General features: G+C 43.0%; 1 protein-coding gene across 1 annotated transcript in view; it reads left to right on the top strand.

Moving 5' to 3' along the window:
• The window catches only part of LOC126094890 (uncharacterized), a 34,518-nt gene extending 19,415 nt beyond the window's left edge, over window positions 1-15,103 (top strand). Inside the window, exons 3-5 of the mRNA XM_049909527.1 lie at window positions 6,645-6,948; window positions 10,899-11,084; window positions 13,808-15,103. Of these exons, the coding sequence (XP_049765484.1) occupies window positions 6,645-6,948; window positions 10,899-11,084; window positions 13,808-13,911 (594 nt within the window). The 3' untranslated portion in view covers window positions 13,912-15,103. The remainder of the gene's footprint in view (window positions 1-6,644; window positions 6,949-10,898; window positions 11,085-13,807) is intronic.
• The last annotated feature ends 4,689 nt before the right edge of the window (window positions 15,104-19,792 follow it).

Raw genomic sequence — 19,792 nt, 5'->3', positions numbered from 1 at the left:
CTTCTAGCGTTTGGTACGTAGATGATGTCAGTCGTCTCGCGTTATTCATATTAGATCGCGTAGCCATACAAAGGGGCAGATTTGGGAAATTGATCAGTCGTATTAGTTAGAAAATTCATTTGTATCTCTTTATGTCCATTGGACATTGATATACAAACATTTGAAATATAAAGAGGTTTTAATGTTCAATAAATGTACAAGCGGAAACAACATATATCATTTGATAGATACTAGTTCTCTTAATAATTTATTTATGTTTATGTTGTAATTTATATGTTAAAGTGCAAGAAAGAGGAGATAATTACCATTTAGAGATCCTAAGATCTGCTTCAGGGGGGTAGTCAAACAGGGCCAAATCTTCATTTTCGCGTTCAGTATTTCCGTTGCGCACATTCTATTTACGACCACCTGGAGTAGCGTCTTGAAAACGTTTCCTAGCTCGAATTTCTGATTTTCTATTTACTGTATTTAATCATCATAACAACCACTAAACCATCAACACTACAATCATTACCATCGGCATCAGCATCTCAACCTCCACAATCAGCAAGCCTGCCACCAAGTTCATTTTAACCACTGCCAAACATCTGTTATTAAGGAATAGACTGAATTGTGTTAAGCAGAGAACGTCCGTAGGTGGTCCGTGGCTCCTCCTTCTTCCACGAACACTGCTCCCTACTATCAGATTAGCATCCTAAACAGCATTACACCAGGAGTTGTGTTTTCTATTCCTCTAAACAAGTGAGATGAGGCAATCAATGAGGCTGGTCGGGTGGTTAATTTGAGGGACGGGACCAAACCGTGAGGTCATCGGTCCCATCGGATGAGGGAAGGATGGGGAACAAAATCGGCCCTGCCCTTTCAAAGGAACCATCCCGGCATTTGCCTGACGCGATTTAGGGAAACCACGGAAAACCTAAATAAGGATGGCCAGACGCGTGTTTGAATCGTCGTCCCGCCGAATGCGAGTCCAGTGTGCTAACCACTGCGCCACCCCGTCCAGTCAATCAACGGGGATCACAACGCTACACATATTACTTGTGATGTTTCAGGCGAGCTGCAAGCAATAAGACACATTGTTTCACCACACAGAAGTTCTGCACGATTTCATTTTACGGTATTCTGTTGACGTGTCCATTATGGTTATCCGGGCTGTTATGCCGTGGTCGGTTGATGAATTTTGTCCCAATTCCCAACGTTTCGTTCCCATCTGCGGGAGACATCTTCAAGGGGGTCTGTAGCTCGATGGAAGGTCCAACACACCCGCTGGCTCGCTACTGACTGCCGCTAAATTCCTTGTCCGTGCGCTCCCGCGCCGTGGCGTGACGTCACGTGCTTTGAAAACGTCAGTGCAATTGTCCGCTGTCCGCTGCCGTCGCTCGCCGTTGCCATCACCCAGTAGTGGACGGGTGGTACACATTTTCTTTAACACCGGCATCCATATACCGTTTAATTTCACGCCCTTCTCTTTTAGATTGAAATTATTACGGTGTTTAGCGATTTCGATTGCCACCCTGTAGAGCCTTTCGTAATATCCGCTTGTGGCAGCTAGTACTTGCATCTCCTAGAAACGAATATGGTGGTTCCCTGGCTGGAAAGCATGCTCCGGAACAGCTGATCGTTCCGTTTCTCCTCTTCTACAATTGCCCTTGTGCTCTTCCAAAAGTTTAGAAACAGTTCTTATAGTAGTACCCACATAAACATCTCCACAGCTGCATGGGATCCTATACACTCTAGCCTTTTCCAATGGTTTACGAGAGTCCTTGGCAGGCTTAAGGTATTCCTCTATCTAAAGCTGGGAGTTTTCAAGACGTTAGCGGACAGAGCTAGAAATATTTGTGAACCTGCGTTTCTCGACGCTGAGATGGAACATCTCCACAACGTACTAATGAAGAACGGATATTCGTCCGCCGAAATAAAACGTGCGTTGAGACAGCCACGCAGAAATCATAGTGACGTACAGGCTACTGCAAAATCTAAGGTTTTCCTGCCGTTTGTTAAAAATGTAAGGGAAAGAATAGGGAGGATCTTGACGAAGCGGAATATTACCGTAATTTACAAGCCCACCAGGAAGATACAGGAATACCTTAAGCCTGCCAAGGACGCTCGCAAACCATTGGAAAAAGCTGGAGTGTATTGAATCCCATACAGCTGTGGAGATGTTTGTGTGGGTACCACTAAAAGAACTGTTTCAAAATGTGTGGAAGAGCACACGGGCAATTGTAGAAGAGGAGAAACGGAACGATCAGCTGTTGCGGAGTATGCTTTCCAGCCAGGGAACCACTATATTCGTTTCGAGGAGACGCAAGTACTAGCTGCCACAAGCGGATATTACGAAAGGCTCCACAGGGAGGCAATCGAAATCGCTAAACACCCTAATAATTTCAATCTAAAGGAGGAGGGCGTGAAATTAAACTGTATATGGATGCCGGTGTTAAAGAAGACGTGTACCACCCGTCCACTACTGGGTGATGGCAACGGCGATCGACGGCAGCGGACAGCGGCCAATTGCACTGACGTTTTCAAAACACGTGACGTCACGCCACGGCGCGGAAGCGCACGGACACGGAATTCAGCGGCAGTCAGTAGCGAGCCAGCGGGTGTATTGCACCTTCCATCGAGCTACAGACCTTGAAGATGTCTCCCGCAGACGGGGACGAAACGTTGAGAATTGGGACAAAATTCATCAACCGACCACGGCATAACAGCCCGGATAATCATAATCGACATGACATTTCCGGCTGTGAAAGTCTGCATTTTAGTATTCTGTTGACGGTCACAGTCTTGTGTAGCCAAGAACGGCTTTTTGCTTGTTAGACCTTCCTTAGTCGCCTTCCTCTTCGTCTGTTGGTTTGCCCAATCGCTAATCACTCGACAGGAAACCCTATTTCAGATGAAAAAGGGAGCTATACTAACCGATAAATGGTTTAGTTATTCTCGTATGTTCTCTTCTCTCGCCTATTGCAGCAGACATCTCCAAGGAAGCATCTGAATAAACAGCACTCCAGTCCGCAAATTTACACCCACAATGCTGGGTCCGATATATTGATGACACATTCGTTATCTGACCACGTGGAAAAGGACAGCTACAGAACTTCTAACAACACCTCAATCAGCAGCCCAACGGTATCACATTCACTATGCAGATAGAAAAGAATAGGGTGTCGCCTTTCCTCGAAGTGGAACTTTAGCGAAAGCCTGATGGTTAACTTGGCCGTAGAGTATACAGAAAGCCCACCAGTACGGACAGGTAGCAACATGCCTCCTCCCACCACCACACTACGCAGAAACTCCTCCTGCACACTTTAACCATGAGATCCCACAGCATAAGAGCCAGTAGTTATGGGATGAAGACGACAGATAAAATTACTGCGGAAAAGGATGAAACCAATAGGAAAGTGCAGAAAGAAGCACAAAACATTGCCCCACTACCTAATGTTCAAGAGGCCACTGATGGTGTGGGAAGAGTTTTTCGTCGAGCAGGTATCAAGCCGATTTTTCGAAGCAGCAACAGAATGAAAGATCTTCTTGGCTCAGCGAAAGACGCAAGCTACATGCTGCTTGAGTTTATGAAATCGGTGCGAGAGTGGACTAGTGGACTGATATCAGAACATGAAAGTTACACTACTGGCCATTAAGATTGCTACACCACGTAGATGACGTACTACAGATGCGAAATTTAACCGACAAGGAAGAAGATGCTGTGATATGCAAATGATTAGCTTTTCAGAGCATTCACACAAGGTTGCCGCCGGTGGCGACACATACAACGTGCTGACATGAGGAAAGCTTCCCACCGATTTCTCGTACACAAACAGCATTTGACCAGCGTTGCCTAGTGAAACTTTGTTGTGATGCCTCGTGTAAGGAGGGGAAATGCGTACCATCACGTTTCCAACTTTGATAAAGGTCGGATTGTAGCCTATCGCGATTGCGTTTTGTCGTATCGCGACATTTGCTGCTTGCGTTGGTCGAGATCCAATGACTGTTAGGAGATTGTGGAATCGGTGGGTTCAGGAGGGTAATACGGAACGCCGTGCTGGATACCAACGGCCTCGTATCACTAGCCGTCGAGATGACAGGCGTGTTATCCGCATGGTTGTAACGGATCGTGCAGCCACGTCTCGATCCCTGAGTCAACAAATGGTTCAAATGGCTCTGAGCACTATGGGTTCTGAGGTCATCAGTCCCCTAGAACTTAGAACTACTTATACCTAACTAACCGAAGGATGTCACACACATCCATGCCCGAGGCAGGATTCGAACCTGCCCACCGTAGCGGTCGCGCAGTTCCAGACTGTAGAGCCTAGAACCGCTCGGCCACTCCGGCCGGCTTGAGTCAACAAATAGGGACGTTTTCAACACAACCATCTGCACGAACAGTTCGATAACGTTTGCAGCAGCATGGACTATCAGCTCGGATACCATGGCTGCGGTTACCCTTGACGCTGCGGAGCGCCTGCGATGGTGTACTCAACGACGAACCTGGGTACACGAATGGCGAAACGTCATTTTTTCGGATGAATCCAGGTTCTGTTTACAGCATCATGATGGTCGCATCCGTGTTTGGCGACCGCGGTGAACGCACATTGGAAGCGTGTATTCGTCATTGCTTACTGGCGTATCACCCGGCGTGATGGTATGGGGTGCCATTGGTTACACGTCTCGGTCACCTCTTGTTCACATCGACGACACTTTGAACAGTGGACGTTACATTTCAGATGTCTTACGACTAGCGGCTCTACCTTTCATTCGATCCCTGCGAAACCCTACATTGCAGCGGGATGATGCACGACCGCATGTTGCAGGTCCTGTACGGGCCTTTCTGGATACAGAAAATGTTCGACTGCTGTCCTGGCCACCACATTCTCCAGATCTCTCACCAATTGGTAACGTCTGGTCCATAGTGGCCGAGAAACTGGCTCGTCACAATACGCCCGTCAATACTCTTGATGAACTGTGGTATCGTGTTGAAGCTGCTTTTGATGTCCTCCTTGATGCATCCGTCATTGGTTATTTTACTGCCTAGATAGCAGAATTCCTTAACTTCATCTACTTCGTGACCATTAATCCTGCTTAATAAGCAGAAATGTCGGTCGGGGTGGCCGTGCGGTTCTAGGTGCTACGGTCTGGAACCGCGCGACTGCTACGGTCACAGGTTTGAATCCTGCCTCGGGCATGGATGTGTGTGATGTCGTTAGGTTAGTTAGGTTTAAATAGTTCTAAGTTCTAGGGGCCTGATGACCTCAGAAGTTAAGTCCCATAGTGCTCAGAGCCATTTGAACCAATAAACAGAAATGCTGAAGATTACACCGCCTCAGCACTATGGTCAACATTGCTGCACGAAATACCCAAGTCGAATGCCTTCCCCCGGCTCCAGTACCGGCCGTGGCACAAATTGTAGCTCATTTCTTCAGCTTCCAACATTATCGTACTCAGGTTAGTTAGGGCAACAAACGTTTTTAAATCTTATTGAGCAGAAGTCAAAGTTTACTTAGTAGCTTACTTCTGCCCCAGATCTCATGAGAAATTCAGATAACGGATCTCTTGGTACTTAATAAAATACCAACATTATCCATCAGACGATACTTAATGCAGTTACAAAGCATTACCGTCAACACAAACAACTTCATCACTGATGTTCCTAAGAACGCCATTTTTAGAACCACCCAGAGTTTACGCGTGACGAATGGACATGTAAATCTTTGCCGAAGCCACTGGCTATATATGGTATTGGGAAATCGCTTATTTTTTTCTGACAGATATATAGACTTTTAGCATGACATCGCGGTGATCCAGTGCCATCTTCTCGTATTTACATTTACAGTCGCCACCGGAACGCCAGTTGCTAGGTCTTCCTCTTTATGATTCGCTGATTTTTGAGACGCTTGGTCAAGGGCGCACATGACGGGGTACAAGGCGTGCAGGGGGGGGGGGGGGGAGGGAGGGCGTATCACTCCCCTAGCTCTCATGGAAATGAAAAACTATAGTGTAGTCAGCTGTTTTCCTTTCAAGAAAATCGTTTAAAAGTCAGCATTACGCAAGTCTTTAACAGGCACGGAATAGAAACTTTTCTGCCAGCCGCTGTGGCCGAGCGGTTCTAGGCGCTTCAGTCCGGAACCAGGCGGCTGCTACGGTCGCAGGTTCGAATCCTGCCTCGGGCATGGATGTGTGTGATGTCCTTAGGTTAGTTGTTCGGTTTACGTAGTTCTAATTCTAGGGGACTGATGATCTCAGATGTTAAGTCCCATAGTACTTAGAGAGAGCCAGAAACTTTTCTATGTTTACTAACAAGTCGCCACTCGTCTTCCCCCTCTCCACGTTTGCCCTGCTCCCTATAAACTATCGTACGGGAGCTTTTGAGTCTTGTCACACAGTGTCAATAAAGAAAAGCAGTAAACAGTTGTTTAATAACACAACAATTATGTGGTGAAATTCCGATGCGTACCACAACGAGTCTGCTATAGTGCGTAGATTATTGTTTGGTCGAACTCCGAAAAATAAGTAAATTAAAGAAGAATTAAGATATTCAGTGGGAACTGAGTGTCATTATTTTGACACCTCTCCTTCCATTTGAAGTTTGCATCAATCATTATGTGCAGGCATTCCTCGACGTTACTGATTTCTTCCTTTGTCCTGGATAGGACGGAACTTTGCAGGTAGTAGTTCCTCGCCTTACAGAAGACAACGTGGAGGGCAGTTGTGGTCCAGATGCCTTTATCCATGTGTCTTGGACTCCTGAAGCAACGACAGAATCGCCGACGACAACTCCTGCGGCAGAGGAACCTACCGCTCTGAGAGTGGAAGAGACATCGTGGTATCAGGCCACAGCATCCGACGTCAACAGCCTTCATTTCGACTTCGTGCAGCAGGACGGCTCTTACTTCCTTGCAAACATCACAGGTGTCATCAACATCGTCGACGCTCCCGAGGACTTTCCAGCAACCAGTAAGTCTCTGCTTCTATTACCTCTTCCCTCTCTTTGTGCCCGTCAGCAAGTTCTGCAAGTTTCTTTAACATTTTAAATGATGTACTGAAGCAGGATACATATTGTGATTAACAACTGTCACAGGCCCGTATTATTTGATCAGAGGAAAAATGCTCCTATCGAGGCACAAAAACGGCTAATACGCTCCTCTTTTTAAAGATTCTGACTAAAAAGTGATGTACAAGCTGTCTCATTCTATGTTCCTCAGCACCTGAAAAATGGTCCCAAAAATTTTGGTATTCGAACATATTCGCACTCTTTTTAACCTGTAGCTCACTGCAGTTCGCTCGCATCCACTAGTCTATCACCGCAAGTCACTCATACGCATCCACTTTCACATATCGATTCACACTCAGTCATTCAGAACAAGTCATTGTCATTATCTCTTTGTGTCTCTCTGACTGTCACTGTCTCTTGTTTCATAACCACAGACGCTCACGTCCTGGCCTATTGTCTCCACTCACTGTCATTGTCTTCCTGTTTTTCTCTCTTAATGCTACCGTCTAATTCATGCCTTCCCACTACTGATCAAAGGTCACGCCATGTACAACGCCATCACTGAAGTGTTTACAACAATCTGCATGCAAATGTTGAGTGAAGTGACATGCGTAAATAGGATGGAGAAACCATTGCATGATGATGTCAAAAGGTTAAAAACGGTTTTCTTGGATTATTTGATAAGTTTACAATGTTCACTGTTGCCACTGTTTCGCAAATATTTTCCGCATTTGACTTACGAAATTCGTAACTTAAAATCAAACCTTCCCATGACAGAAACATGCATTTCACCTCAGTCAAGAGCAAAAATAAATCGTGTATTAAGACAACATACACCTGAGAATAGACCCACAGGGTCTGAAATGCATCGTGTATTTAATAAAACACTAAAATTTGTGGCTGGAAGCGTTTTTTAATTCATACATCCAGTGGACAGATGAATATACATCAAACTTCTGAAATCTAGAGCGTCTGTAACACGCCTTACAGGTCTTTAATCTTCGCCTTCTACATTGTCACTATGTGGTATAAACAAAGCAAGGCCCTTTGGAATGAATAGCTCCTAAAGTGATGTCGATTTCCTTTTAAAAAGGGAAATGACACAAAATGTGTGAATTATAGTGCGATAAACTCGATGTATGCAACATAAAGTGTATGTGGATACGCGTATAAAAAATGTTAGACCAGTAGTTCATACAAGTATTAAAGGGGAGGAAACTGGTTTTATAAAGGGTGTGTCTGGCACTGATAATGCTCTCACCGTTCAGTGGGTGATTCAGAAGCATCCTCTATCTAACAAGAAACCACTTGTGCGTTCTTGCCCATGAGAAGATCTTTTATGAAATTCATAGACATTTCTTTGGTTGCAGCAGGCAGTTACAAAATATGTCGCCAAGTTCGCAAGAAAATAAGAGGACAATGGATCTGCTGATAATCAGAAGAACCATAAAGTTCATTTGATGAGGACTACGACTGAACTTTTCATAAGCATAGTAGCCTACATCTACCCACAACTACATTTATACTCTGCAGACCACTGTAAAGTGCGTGGGTGATGGAAGTTCCCTTATACAATACATTACGCTTGCTCCCGTTCTACTTACATGTGGAGTGGTGTAACTATGGCTGTTAAAATAGTTAGTAATTAGTATAATGTCTTTTTGGCAGTACCTCCACGAGATATACGTGGGATTTCTCACTTAACTATGTGAGTGGACCTTCGCGAGGCAGTTCAAGCGTCTGCCAGTTCAGGTTTGCAGCACTTCCATGACGCCGGGGGCCAAAAAAAACCTGTGACCATTCCTCCTGCCCTTCTTTGTATACTTTTAATACCTCGTTAGACTTGTTTGGTTTTGGCTCCACACACTTGAGCAATATTCTAAGATGGTTCGCACACGTGCCACTGAGATGACAAAAGTCACGTCGGACATCCTTTTGTTCTCGATCGGACTGACGTCGGGTGATCTGGATGGTCAAAAAAATTCGCTCAAATTGTGCAGATTTTGCTCAAACCAATCGCGCACAACTATGGCTTGCTGACATAGGTCATCGTCATCGATAAAAATTCCATCGTTGTTTGAAAGGATGAAGTGAGTGATAGGCTGCATATGGTCTGCAAGTAGCCGAACGTAACCATTTCCAATCGATGATCTTCTCAGTTGGACCAGGGGACCCAGTCCATTCCATGCAAACACAGCCCACACCATTTTGGGGTCACCACCAATTTTCAAAGTGTCTTGTTGATAACTAGGATCTATGGCCTCGTGCGGTCTGTACCACATTCGCATCCTACCATCAGCTCTTACCAACTGAAATTGGGACTCATCTGACCAGGTCATGGTTTTCCAGTCTAGGGGCCAACCGATATGACCACGAACCCAGGAGAGGCACTGCAGCGGATGTCGTGCTGTTAACCAAGACACTAGCTTTAGTTTAGTTTAGTTTTAGTTATGTCAAGTTCCATAGATAATTTTCCCGATTATTTTATCGATATGATGTAGAACAAGTCTGATTACGTGATATACAGTATATACACACATGAGTAGTGTTAATACTAATATTAATGAAATTTTTAGTTCTACATTTGCAACTACATTTAGAGGTACTTTTTTTTACCATTTCTGAAACAGAAACTCGTCCATGGAGTAGAAGGAGTTGTCCAAAAGAAATGATTTTAAGCTAGACTTAAAACTTGATCTGCTATCTGTCAGACACTTTATGTTGTTGGGCAAATGATCAAAGATTTTTGTTGCTGAATAATGTACTCCTTTTTGAGCAACTGACAGCTTCAATAACAGATAGGAAAGGTTATTTTTCCCTCTAGTATTGTACGTATGAACATCAGTGTTCTTCGCGAATTCAGACGGATTATTTGTAACGAATTTCATCAGCGGATACATGTACTCTGATGGTGCAGTTAAAATACCTAACTCCTTGAAAAGGTGCCTACATGACGTCCTTGGGTGAACACCACTGCTGGCATAGCACGTTAACTCCAAATTTTGCTGCACTGTCCTAACTGATAAGTTAGTTGAACGTCGCACATTTGTTTTTGTGGTTATTTCAAACAGTGTTGCTTCTCTGTTAGCACTGACAACTCAACGCAAACGCCACTGCTCTCGCTCGTTAAGTGAAGACAGTCGGCCGCTGCTTTGTCCATGGTGAGAAGTAAGGCCTGAAACTTTTCGGCACCCTCTTGACACTGTGGATCCCACAACATTGTGTTCCCTAACGGTTTTTGAAATGCAATGTCCCAGACGTCTAGCTCCACCTACCATTCCGCGTTCAATGTCAGTTAATTCCCATCATGCGACCAGAATCACGTCGGAAATCATTTCAAATAAATCACCTGATTACAAATGACAGCTCCGCCAATGTCCTGCCCTTTCCTGCCATGTGTACGCGATACTATCGCCATCTGTATATGTGAATATCGCTATCCCATGACTCTTGTCGCTTCAGACTGCTTCGATTTCGCAGAATCTCGCCAGTGAACCAACTTTTTTCACCTTCTTTACCTATAACTAACCTTACGTGATTATTTCATTTCACCGCTAGAGAGGGAGCTTTAGTCCCTAGTGGACAGCCGGCCGGGGTGGCAGAGCGGTTCTAGGCGCTACAGTCTGGAACCGCGCGACCGCTACGTACGCAGATTCGAATCCTGCCTCGGGTATGGATGTGTGTGATGTCCTAAGGTTAGTTAGGTTTAAGTAGTTCTCAGTTCTAGGGGACTGATGACCTCAGAAGTTAAGTCCCATCGTGCTCAGAGCCATTTGAACCTAGTGGACATTTGCAGTGAATGTTCGGCCTTCCTTCATTCGACTAGTAACGCATAAAGAGATAAGCTGCTTGTATGTTGGTTGCTCGCCTCTTATACCCACACACTAAGAAGACTTTCTCTGTTTTCTTCCAGGCGCTTTAGTCGAGCTGTCTGTGAGTAACCAGACACTATTCGAGGCGCCGTTGGGAGTCGTGTCCATGTGCTACGGAAACACAGTTCTTGAAGCTGACATCGTCCGCAACGTCACAGCCGCCAATATAACTATGACTGATGTCCAGCTGCTGGCCTACTACGAGGACTCATTTTGGCCTAATAAAGGTATCTATATTGTTTCCCCTATTGTGTACCCATACAATTCAGTGTTTGTACCCATTTGCAAGGTCAGCACTTCTCCAACTTAAGGAGTCAGCACTTGTCCCCTTTTGTTTGTTTGTTTGTTTGTTTGTTGTGTGAGTGTTTGAAAGGGTTGTAGAAACCCTTATGCAAACTGTACAAAAGGCATTGCTTGTGCGTTGCTTATTCATAAGCTTCTTTAAGCCACGAGCCAAATGAATAAACGTTGAGTTTTTGTGGTGGCTTTGCAGAATATTTGGTAGGAGGCAGTACAGTATGTATCGGTAATGATACCAGAGTTCCTAATTTGACAGTAAATTATAGTCCAATCATGAGCTGTTTGATGTATGGATGAATTCGGAGACTTAACTGACAAGGAAATACGTTATCAGCCACTGACTGTAAGGAAACCTACTTTTAGGCATGTGGGTACAGTTGGAGATCCCTAGTACACCAAAGCATTTCAGAAAGTAGTACCACGAAAAGTCCAAAAATTTCTCTTTTAACAAAATAAAAATTTCTCTTTTAACAAAATAGCTTTTTAACTTCTAGTTTCCGAAGGTGTCGTGCACAAGTTGCTATCATGGCTAACTGGTAGGTTCTCATATATTCAAATCTGAACATTTTATGTGATTCTTGAGTTTCTCCCGGCGAATTTGATAATCAAAATATCCACGGGTGTACTGCCAGTCTACAGTGTCGAACGGGCACAATATTTCGGCGATCATACATGTCGCCATCATCAGGTGAACTGACGGACTGAGCTCCTGTGAACGTGCCGGCACGGAGATCCGTACGCTATGGCTGCTCAGAGGCTGCTCTGAGCAGCCATGACGTACGGATCTCCGTGCCGGCACGTTCACTGGAGCTCAGTCCGTCAGTTCACTCGATGATGGCGACATGTGTGATCGCCGAAATATTGTGCCCGTTCGACACTGTAGACCGGCAGTACACCCGTGGATATGCTGAATATTTTAGTCCAGGCTTGATAGTGACGGTTATAAACGTTAACGGAAAACATAAATTGCTGTTACCAGTCGCATTCATTATATTTTACTTTCCATTAAGCGTTTCGGAGGATTATAAATCCATCAATAAGCGGATGTACGCTGATTAACAGGGCAAGAATGTAAATTATGCACGACGTTTGTGTAACCTGTGGGACTGTCTGGTAGCGGAAGAAGGAAAAAATTTGACTACATTCCTCGAAGCTACGTCGATGGTTTGATTACACAAGCTTCTTTTCAGTCAAGTTCCCATCACACACTATGCACTGAAATAAAGCAAAGAAAGTGCATGAGGAGCTAACAAGTACAAATCACTCTAAAATTAATAACGATGCGAATAGTGGAATATTTTCTATAATACTTTGAATTTTTATATTCGGCTGGTATCATGATTATGTGTGTGTCAAAGAGAGCGAGAGGGATGGAAGTAGAGTGTGTGTGTATGAGGGAAAGAGAGAGAGAGAGAGAGAGAGAGAGAGAGAGAGAGAGAGAGAGAGAGAGAGTAACGAGAGAGAGAGAGAGACGGAGACAGCACGGAGTAATTTAACTACTAATTTCTGAACTGTAATTTGAGCAAGAAATTGAACTAATAAAACAAACAGCCATTGAGTATGCAGCTCACAGAATCTTTTCTACGTTGTTCTTTAATATCAGTGTATGGCTGGCGAATGTTGCATTCCTCTTCTCCTCTTCCTGTTTATTACTCATCTCATAATTGTACAATTCTGTAGGCTGGATGATTGTGTTTATCTATTTCTTCCTTTTGTTTAAATTTTTTGTTTTATCCTTCTTCCAGCATATTCAGTAAGTCTGTATTAATCCACTGTTCTATTTTCTTTACGCTTTCCGTTCGCATTACTTCTCTGACTGCCGCTTAAATTCCAGTATTTATAGTATCGCAGCTTTCTTAAATATCATTGCAAACCGTTCTTTTTTTGCCCACTGTTTCAGCAAATTCTTTTTTTAGTGTAGTTAATTCCCGTTTGCATCTTTTTTCTCTGTTTAATCTCTTGAACTTTAACTCATTTTTCATCATTACAAATGTTTGGTCCGTCCATACATTACAGCTTGGGTAAGACCTAATATCTTTGACTTAGATTTTAAATCTCTGCTTAAGAATTAGGAAACCTATTTGGTATCTGTTGAATCACTAGGAATTTGCCACTTAAATCATCTTGAAGAAGTAGCTTATGATCCAAAGTTTGTATCTTTGTCAGATGTCTCTAAGTTTGTCTCCTCTTTCATTCTTTGTTCCCGATCCAACCTCCTCAATTAGCTCTTCTTCCCTCACCGACGACAGTATTCATATCTTCAAAAATTATGTAATTTTCATACCTTTCAGTTCTTCCTGTGATTTCTTCTCATGTAATTTTCAACCTTTTCGTGACTATTTGTTGACATATATACCTGGATTATTACTGCGTCTGTTGGTTCCTAGTCTGTCAAGAACAATCCTCTTGTTACATTTCACGTATTCATTCACAATCATTCCGAGATGTTTGTGGAAAACAGTTACAACTCCTGAAATGACAATGTCCAAATATTTGTAATTGTGCAGTCACCTGTCCAGAGGTCGCCAGTGTGTAACCCAAGACATGGGTATTGCTCTAGTAATTAATTTACGTGTGGTACATGCAGCGAAACATTTTTAAATGGTGCAGAAAATCACGATTAACGACGACCTTGTTGTTATGTTTGCAGTGACATCGTGCAATCCATCTTCTGCAGCGCCAAAACTGGACAGCACGGTGTCTTTCGCCCTGGGTATGGTGGGGGCTCTGTTGGTCAACGCCCTACTGTGGTGACCTCCCACAGAAGAAGATGAGGCAGTCAGGCAGCGTAACGTTCAACGTGATTTCAGGGCTATATGATCCAATACCAAATCTATCCGATCATACTGAGGCTACATTTTCACATGACCTGACTCCACAACATTTTGACAGCTAACGACTGTTTAGATCTAATTTATAATGTTCATCTAAATTTAGAGCCAGAAAATTCAATAAGCAATGACACAATGTCATGGACAAAGGTAGAAGGGCTATTCCAAAAGTAAGGTCCGATCGGTCAGGAAATGGAACCCACAATTAAATCAAAAATGTTTTATTTGAAACAGTTTGCATCACCATCCAGGTACTTCTGTACATAGTCGCCGTTCTGACTTATACATCTGTCATAGCATTGTACCAACTTCCCAATACTTTCGTCGTAGGAGGCAACTGACTGTGATTTCCGCCAGTTCTCTATGCTGGTCTGCATTATGTAGTATGTGCCAAAATGTTGTTTTCATAGCCAGCGGTTAATGTGAGCAGAGATGAACATCAGAGGGAGCAGAGTCTAGGCTGTATGTTGGGTGATCAAGAAGGAAATGCATGACAGGTACGTTGTGAGGGGTTGCATGAAATCAGGCAAAACCTTGCAGCAGCCACCCACACTTGGTGGGAGACACTATTGTTCTAGGTATCCGTAAGTCCTCACTCTGAAAAGAGCGACGTGACGTGGTTGACAGGCATACTAAAGACATTGCTAAACATATCTGTGTGAAGCTGCATCACTGTCGTTTCCATTTCGCGACCTATCGGACCTTACTTTCCGAATAGCCCTTATATCAAGAGGTGACCCAGTTGAACCATCACAGATATTATTATTTTGGTTTTGTATAGAGTAAGTATATTGTACTATGATAAAAAGCATTATTCTTCTGTTTCCACTGTGATAAAGTACTTGTAAATGTTTGTTGTTCGTGAAATTCGTGTAATGAAATGAAACCATATTCTACTGTTCTTACTAACTAATACGAATATTGTTCTACGAAGAGATTCGTTGTGTATTATCCTCCCAAAGGAAAATGTGGTACATTTCTAGATGTGTAAGAAATATAAAGTAATGTTTAACTTTTATGCTATGGTAGATAATATTACCTATCCTACTGCAGGCTTGGAATTGAAGAGAATTGGTAATGTGATTACTCTGAATAAAGCACTAAACACGAGTCTTGTAAGCATCGTGATAATTATAGTCTCGTTAATTTTCAGTTTGAACTAATAGAATACACTTATCTTACTTGCTACTCAGTGTCCTTTGTCAAGAATTTATTTATTTACCTGATCTCATTAGGGCAATCATGCCCTCTCTTACATCGAACCATGCTTTCAAACGTGCAGTACCTTCTGTTACATCACAGATACTAGAGAAATAACATTTCACTATGACAGCTAGTATTAAAATAATTTGATTGTCTGAAGTGTCAGTATGAGTAAATTATACTGATTATAAAAAGTAAAGTTAATACTGGCACTGCAGCTGCTGCTGCTGATCGTGATAACAGTAATAATAAAAATAACGACAATTATAATTAAAATTAAAAAATAATTACAGTAGCAGACAGAATAAGAATTTATAGATGTACAAAATAGATGTTTTCTGATGAAGCGAGTTCTGGGGAAAGGAAATTTAAGGAGATTGCATCGGCTAAGAATACCTGAAAATGAGGAGGTTATGTTGGTAGGAGCGATGTACAAGGGTAACGAATACGTACAGGGACGATGGTCATTGTTACTGTTGCGTTAGTATAGTAAATATGTCATTAACTGTCTTCTGAAGCTGGAGGTTTATTCGAATCTCTAATGCAGAGCAGGAGGTTATTCCAGAGTCGGATGCCTGCTATTGTGAAGTACTTAGAAAAAGTGGCTGAACAATGGTGTGGAACGGAAAGGATTTTGCTCTGATGGGAACGAGTGTTCGTACCGTGTCGTTCAGACAAGAGCGTTAAGGTTCAGGAGAGATACGAGGGAAAGTGTATGTCGATGAAAGAACAGAGAAGACAGCGGGCATGGAAATCTCTGCAGTTGTCTGCGCGCAGCCAGGATAGCTGTGCATATGATGGTGAAATGTGATCAAGTAGTCGAACATCGCAAATATAACGAACACAGACGTTCATAAACACTTTTAGGAGCCCTGATCTTTCCTGAGGAAGGGATTGCAGGATAACATCGTTGTAAACAGTAATTGGAAGTGTAAGCGTTTGTACAAGTTTCGTTTTCAAGTCAGGAGGGTAGATCTCTTATATTTTGTAAAGTACAGTGAGATGCTGATACTTTCTTGCACATGGTAGTTAAGTACTCGGTCCAGTTACTATTTTAATCTCTCATTACTCCTAGACTCTTTGCTGAAGGAGAGAAGTTGATATTTATCCCGTGTAGGGTTAGAGACGGATTCCGATATTTCGGGCCAATGGGCCTAGAATGACCAACCAGTACTGCTTGGGTTTTGGATGGGTTGAACTTCAACCCTATATCCTGCGCCCATTTTGATGTGCACGAAAGTCAATATTGAGATTTTCAAAAGATGTCTTCAGGTTTATTGGTTTTGCACTTACATACAACTGAATGTCATCAGCATAATTCAAATTGTTCAAATGGCTCTGAGCACTATGAGACTTAACTTCTGTGGTCATCAGTCCCCTAGAACTTAGAACTACTTAAACCTAACTAACCTAAGGACATCACACACATCCATGCCCGAGGCAGGATTAGAACCTGCGACCGTAGCGGTCGCGCGGTTCCAGACTGTAGCGCCTACAACCGCTCGGCCACGCGGGCCGGCTCAGCATAATTGTGGAATTTACTGTAGAGATAACTGATGCTCTCATTTACATACAGTGAAAAGAGTATATGACTAAATATTGAACCCTGCTGGCGAAACATCATGTACGAGCGAAAACATTGCACTGCAATTGCTGAGAAATATACGCTACTAATTCTGGCAAGTAAAATTTTATAGTCGACAGTATCATAGGCTTCGCTGAAGTCTAAGAAGCACGCGATAGTCATTTTTGTGCATCCAAGGCAAGCTTCAGGTCATCTGTTATCTTTATTAAGGCGGGTGTTGTGCTGCGATGTTTACGGAAGCCTGATTGGTATTCGTGTAGTAGGTTGTTTGTAGTTAGATAGTTGGTTAGCTGGTCGTGGACTATATGTTCTCAGGCTCAGGGCACTGCAAGAAGAATGCAAATAGCTCGGTAATCAGAGGGAGCTGTGGCAACGTCCATTTTATGTAGTGGCTTAACTAGTCCCTTCCTTAGAGAGGACACATGTGGTTAAGGAGTGGTTGAAGATATCTGTTATAAAATCTTCAACTTTTATAGTCCTGTCCTCCTCAATTGCGCGCAATATTACGGTATATTAATAATTTTTACTTATGGACCGTCTGACAGCAACTGAATAAAACACAATTTTAGTGCCATACGCGTTTCGCCTTTATTTTCTGCAGGGCATCATCAGTGGCAGGTTGCGTGGACATTCCTACCTATTACGCTCCTGTTGCATTTTTGGTGTTGTTCTTCTTCTTATGAACGCCAATTTGCGGTTTTTTTCGCCATTCCACAACACTATGCACAGAACGCTTGTTTTAAAGCAATGTTTTGGTTTCTGTTGACGACTGTCAAATGTAGTCAAATGCTGTATGGCACTAAAATTGTGTTTTATTCAGTTGCTGTCAGACGGTCCATAAGTAAAAATTATTAATATACCGTAATATCTGTTATAGTAGGCGGTAGTTGGTGAGTAATAAGCTTCATCAGCTGGATTTGACAGTCGTCAACAGAAACCAAAACATTGCTTTAAAACAAGCGTTCTGTGCATAGTGTTGTGGAATGGCGAAAAAAACCGCAAATTGGCTTTCATAAGAAGAAGAACAACACCAAAAATGCAACAGGAGCGTAATAGGTAGGAAATTGTCCACGCAACCTGCCACTGATGATGCCTTGCAGAAAATAAAGGCGAAACGCGTATGGCACTAAAATTGTGTTTTAGTCAGTTGCTGTCAGACGGTCCATAAGTAAAAATTATTAATATACCGTAATATCTGTTATAGTAGGCGGTAGTTGGTGAGTAATAAACTTCATCAGCTGGAATGTGATGCCCTCGCGTCCATTAGATGCTGATCTGATACGCATGATGGCTCTTTTGACAGTGATGCAAGTTGCATGCTGTAGGTAGAATTTTTCATAACTATAGTCATTTAAATTCATGAAGTAATCAATGAGTCTCTGCTTCGTTTGTGTTTCAATTACGGCTGTAGATAATGCAAAGCACCGGTTCAGTTCATCGGCTGGGACAGTGGGATCAGCCGCAGCTTTTACTTTGCCTATAACAAGACCGCGCAGGTTTTTCGGTAGGACTCCTAGCTTACTTCTGATATCGCTTAATGCAGCGGTTCCCAACATGGGGTAAAACGTAAACGATTCGATTCTGTTTCAGTCACGAAACAAAATTATTTTGAAAAGATAGTTACTATTAACTCAGAAGAATATATTATTAATTATATAAGCATCAATAATTAATTCTTCTCAATTAGTAGCATTAATGCGGTGGAGACTACAGTTCCTCACACTGTCCTCCCACCACACACATATGTCAGCTATGTCCGGTACATCGCTGATGATTAAAGTGAGATATATACGTAACAAATGCTAAATATCTTAAGAAAATGTCTTCTCAAAGTTGTAGATAGTACCCGCAGTAATCCAGAAATTGGTTCATTAGTCTCTTAGAAACAGATAAATGAATTAATAGGTAGCACGACACAAGAGGAATAACGTAAGGCCTACTATTATACTGTACACAGTTTTATCATTATTCGAGTGCACTGACAGCCTGAAGTCGTCCAATTTCTGTCGGTTCAGAAGTAAGGAGTGCAGCAATGAAGGGATTTACGAACAGTAAATATAGTGCACACATCTGAACTTGTTTGATTTTAAATCGGGTTTCAGCGTGCAGGCCATGCAAGTGCCACAATGGAGAAGAGTAATGCGGGGGAAGCAAATTTTGTAACAAGTGCCCTCACCTCGTCCTCACCGTGGATATTCTTTTCTGAGAAGGAGTTCTGGGTAGCACTTCCGATGCACCACAGATTCCTTCGTCATTCATTCTAACGCACGCACATGCAAGCGCACACACACACACACACACACACACACACACACACACACACACACACTCATGCACACACACGAACTAAATATCATTCACATTTCATCATTTTAAAAATGAAACTGTTCCAAGAAAAGTCTCTTATCCTACAGTTTAGTTAGGTGCTAAAGTTGGTGACATTGTGGGAGAATTGCGTGAGTTTTACGCTTCTCACAGCTGCTCTGTCCCTGTTCCGATTCTCGATTCTGCTTCTAAGAAATACGATTTTTCAGGCACGGTTCGTTTCCTACCGACACACCGTTACATGAGTCTAAAACATAGCCTCCAAGCCGGCCGAAGTGGCCGTGTGGTTAAAGGCGCTGCAGTCTGGAACCGCAAGACCGCTACGGTCGCAGGTTCGAATCCTGCCTCGGGCATGGATGTTTGTGATGTCCTTAGGTTAGTTAGGTTTAACTAGTTCTAAGTTCTAGGGGACTGATGACCTCAGAAGTTGAGTCCCATAGTGCTCAGAGCCATTTGAACCATAGCCTCCATATCGTGTATGCCTGGAACTGCTAAGGTTTGATTTGAAATGAGAAAAGATAGATAATAGATTCAGCCTCACCCCGAATAAACTATCCCTTCCCTTTCCTATCCTATTAAAGTTAAATGTTGATTGAGTTTTTGTATTGTCTTTAAAGCCGGCAGGGGTGGCCGAGCGGTTCTAGGTGCTACAGTCTGGAACGGCGCGACGGCTACGGTCGCAGGTTCGAAC

The sequence above is a fragment of the Schistocerca cancellata genome, chromosome 8 (assembly GCF_023864275.1).
Source record: "Schistocerca cancellata isolate TAMUIC-IGC-003103 chromosome 8, iqSchCanc2.1, whole genome shotgun sequence".
Lineage (NCBI taxonomy): Eukaryota > Metazoa > Arthropoda > Insecta > Orthoptera > Acrididae > Schistocerca > Schistocerca cancellata.
Note: the sequence above shows the minus strand (reverse complement) of the source record. Positions and strands in the feature narration are given on the sequence as shown.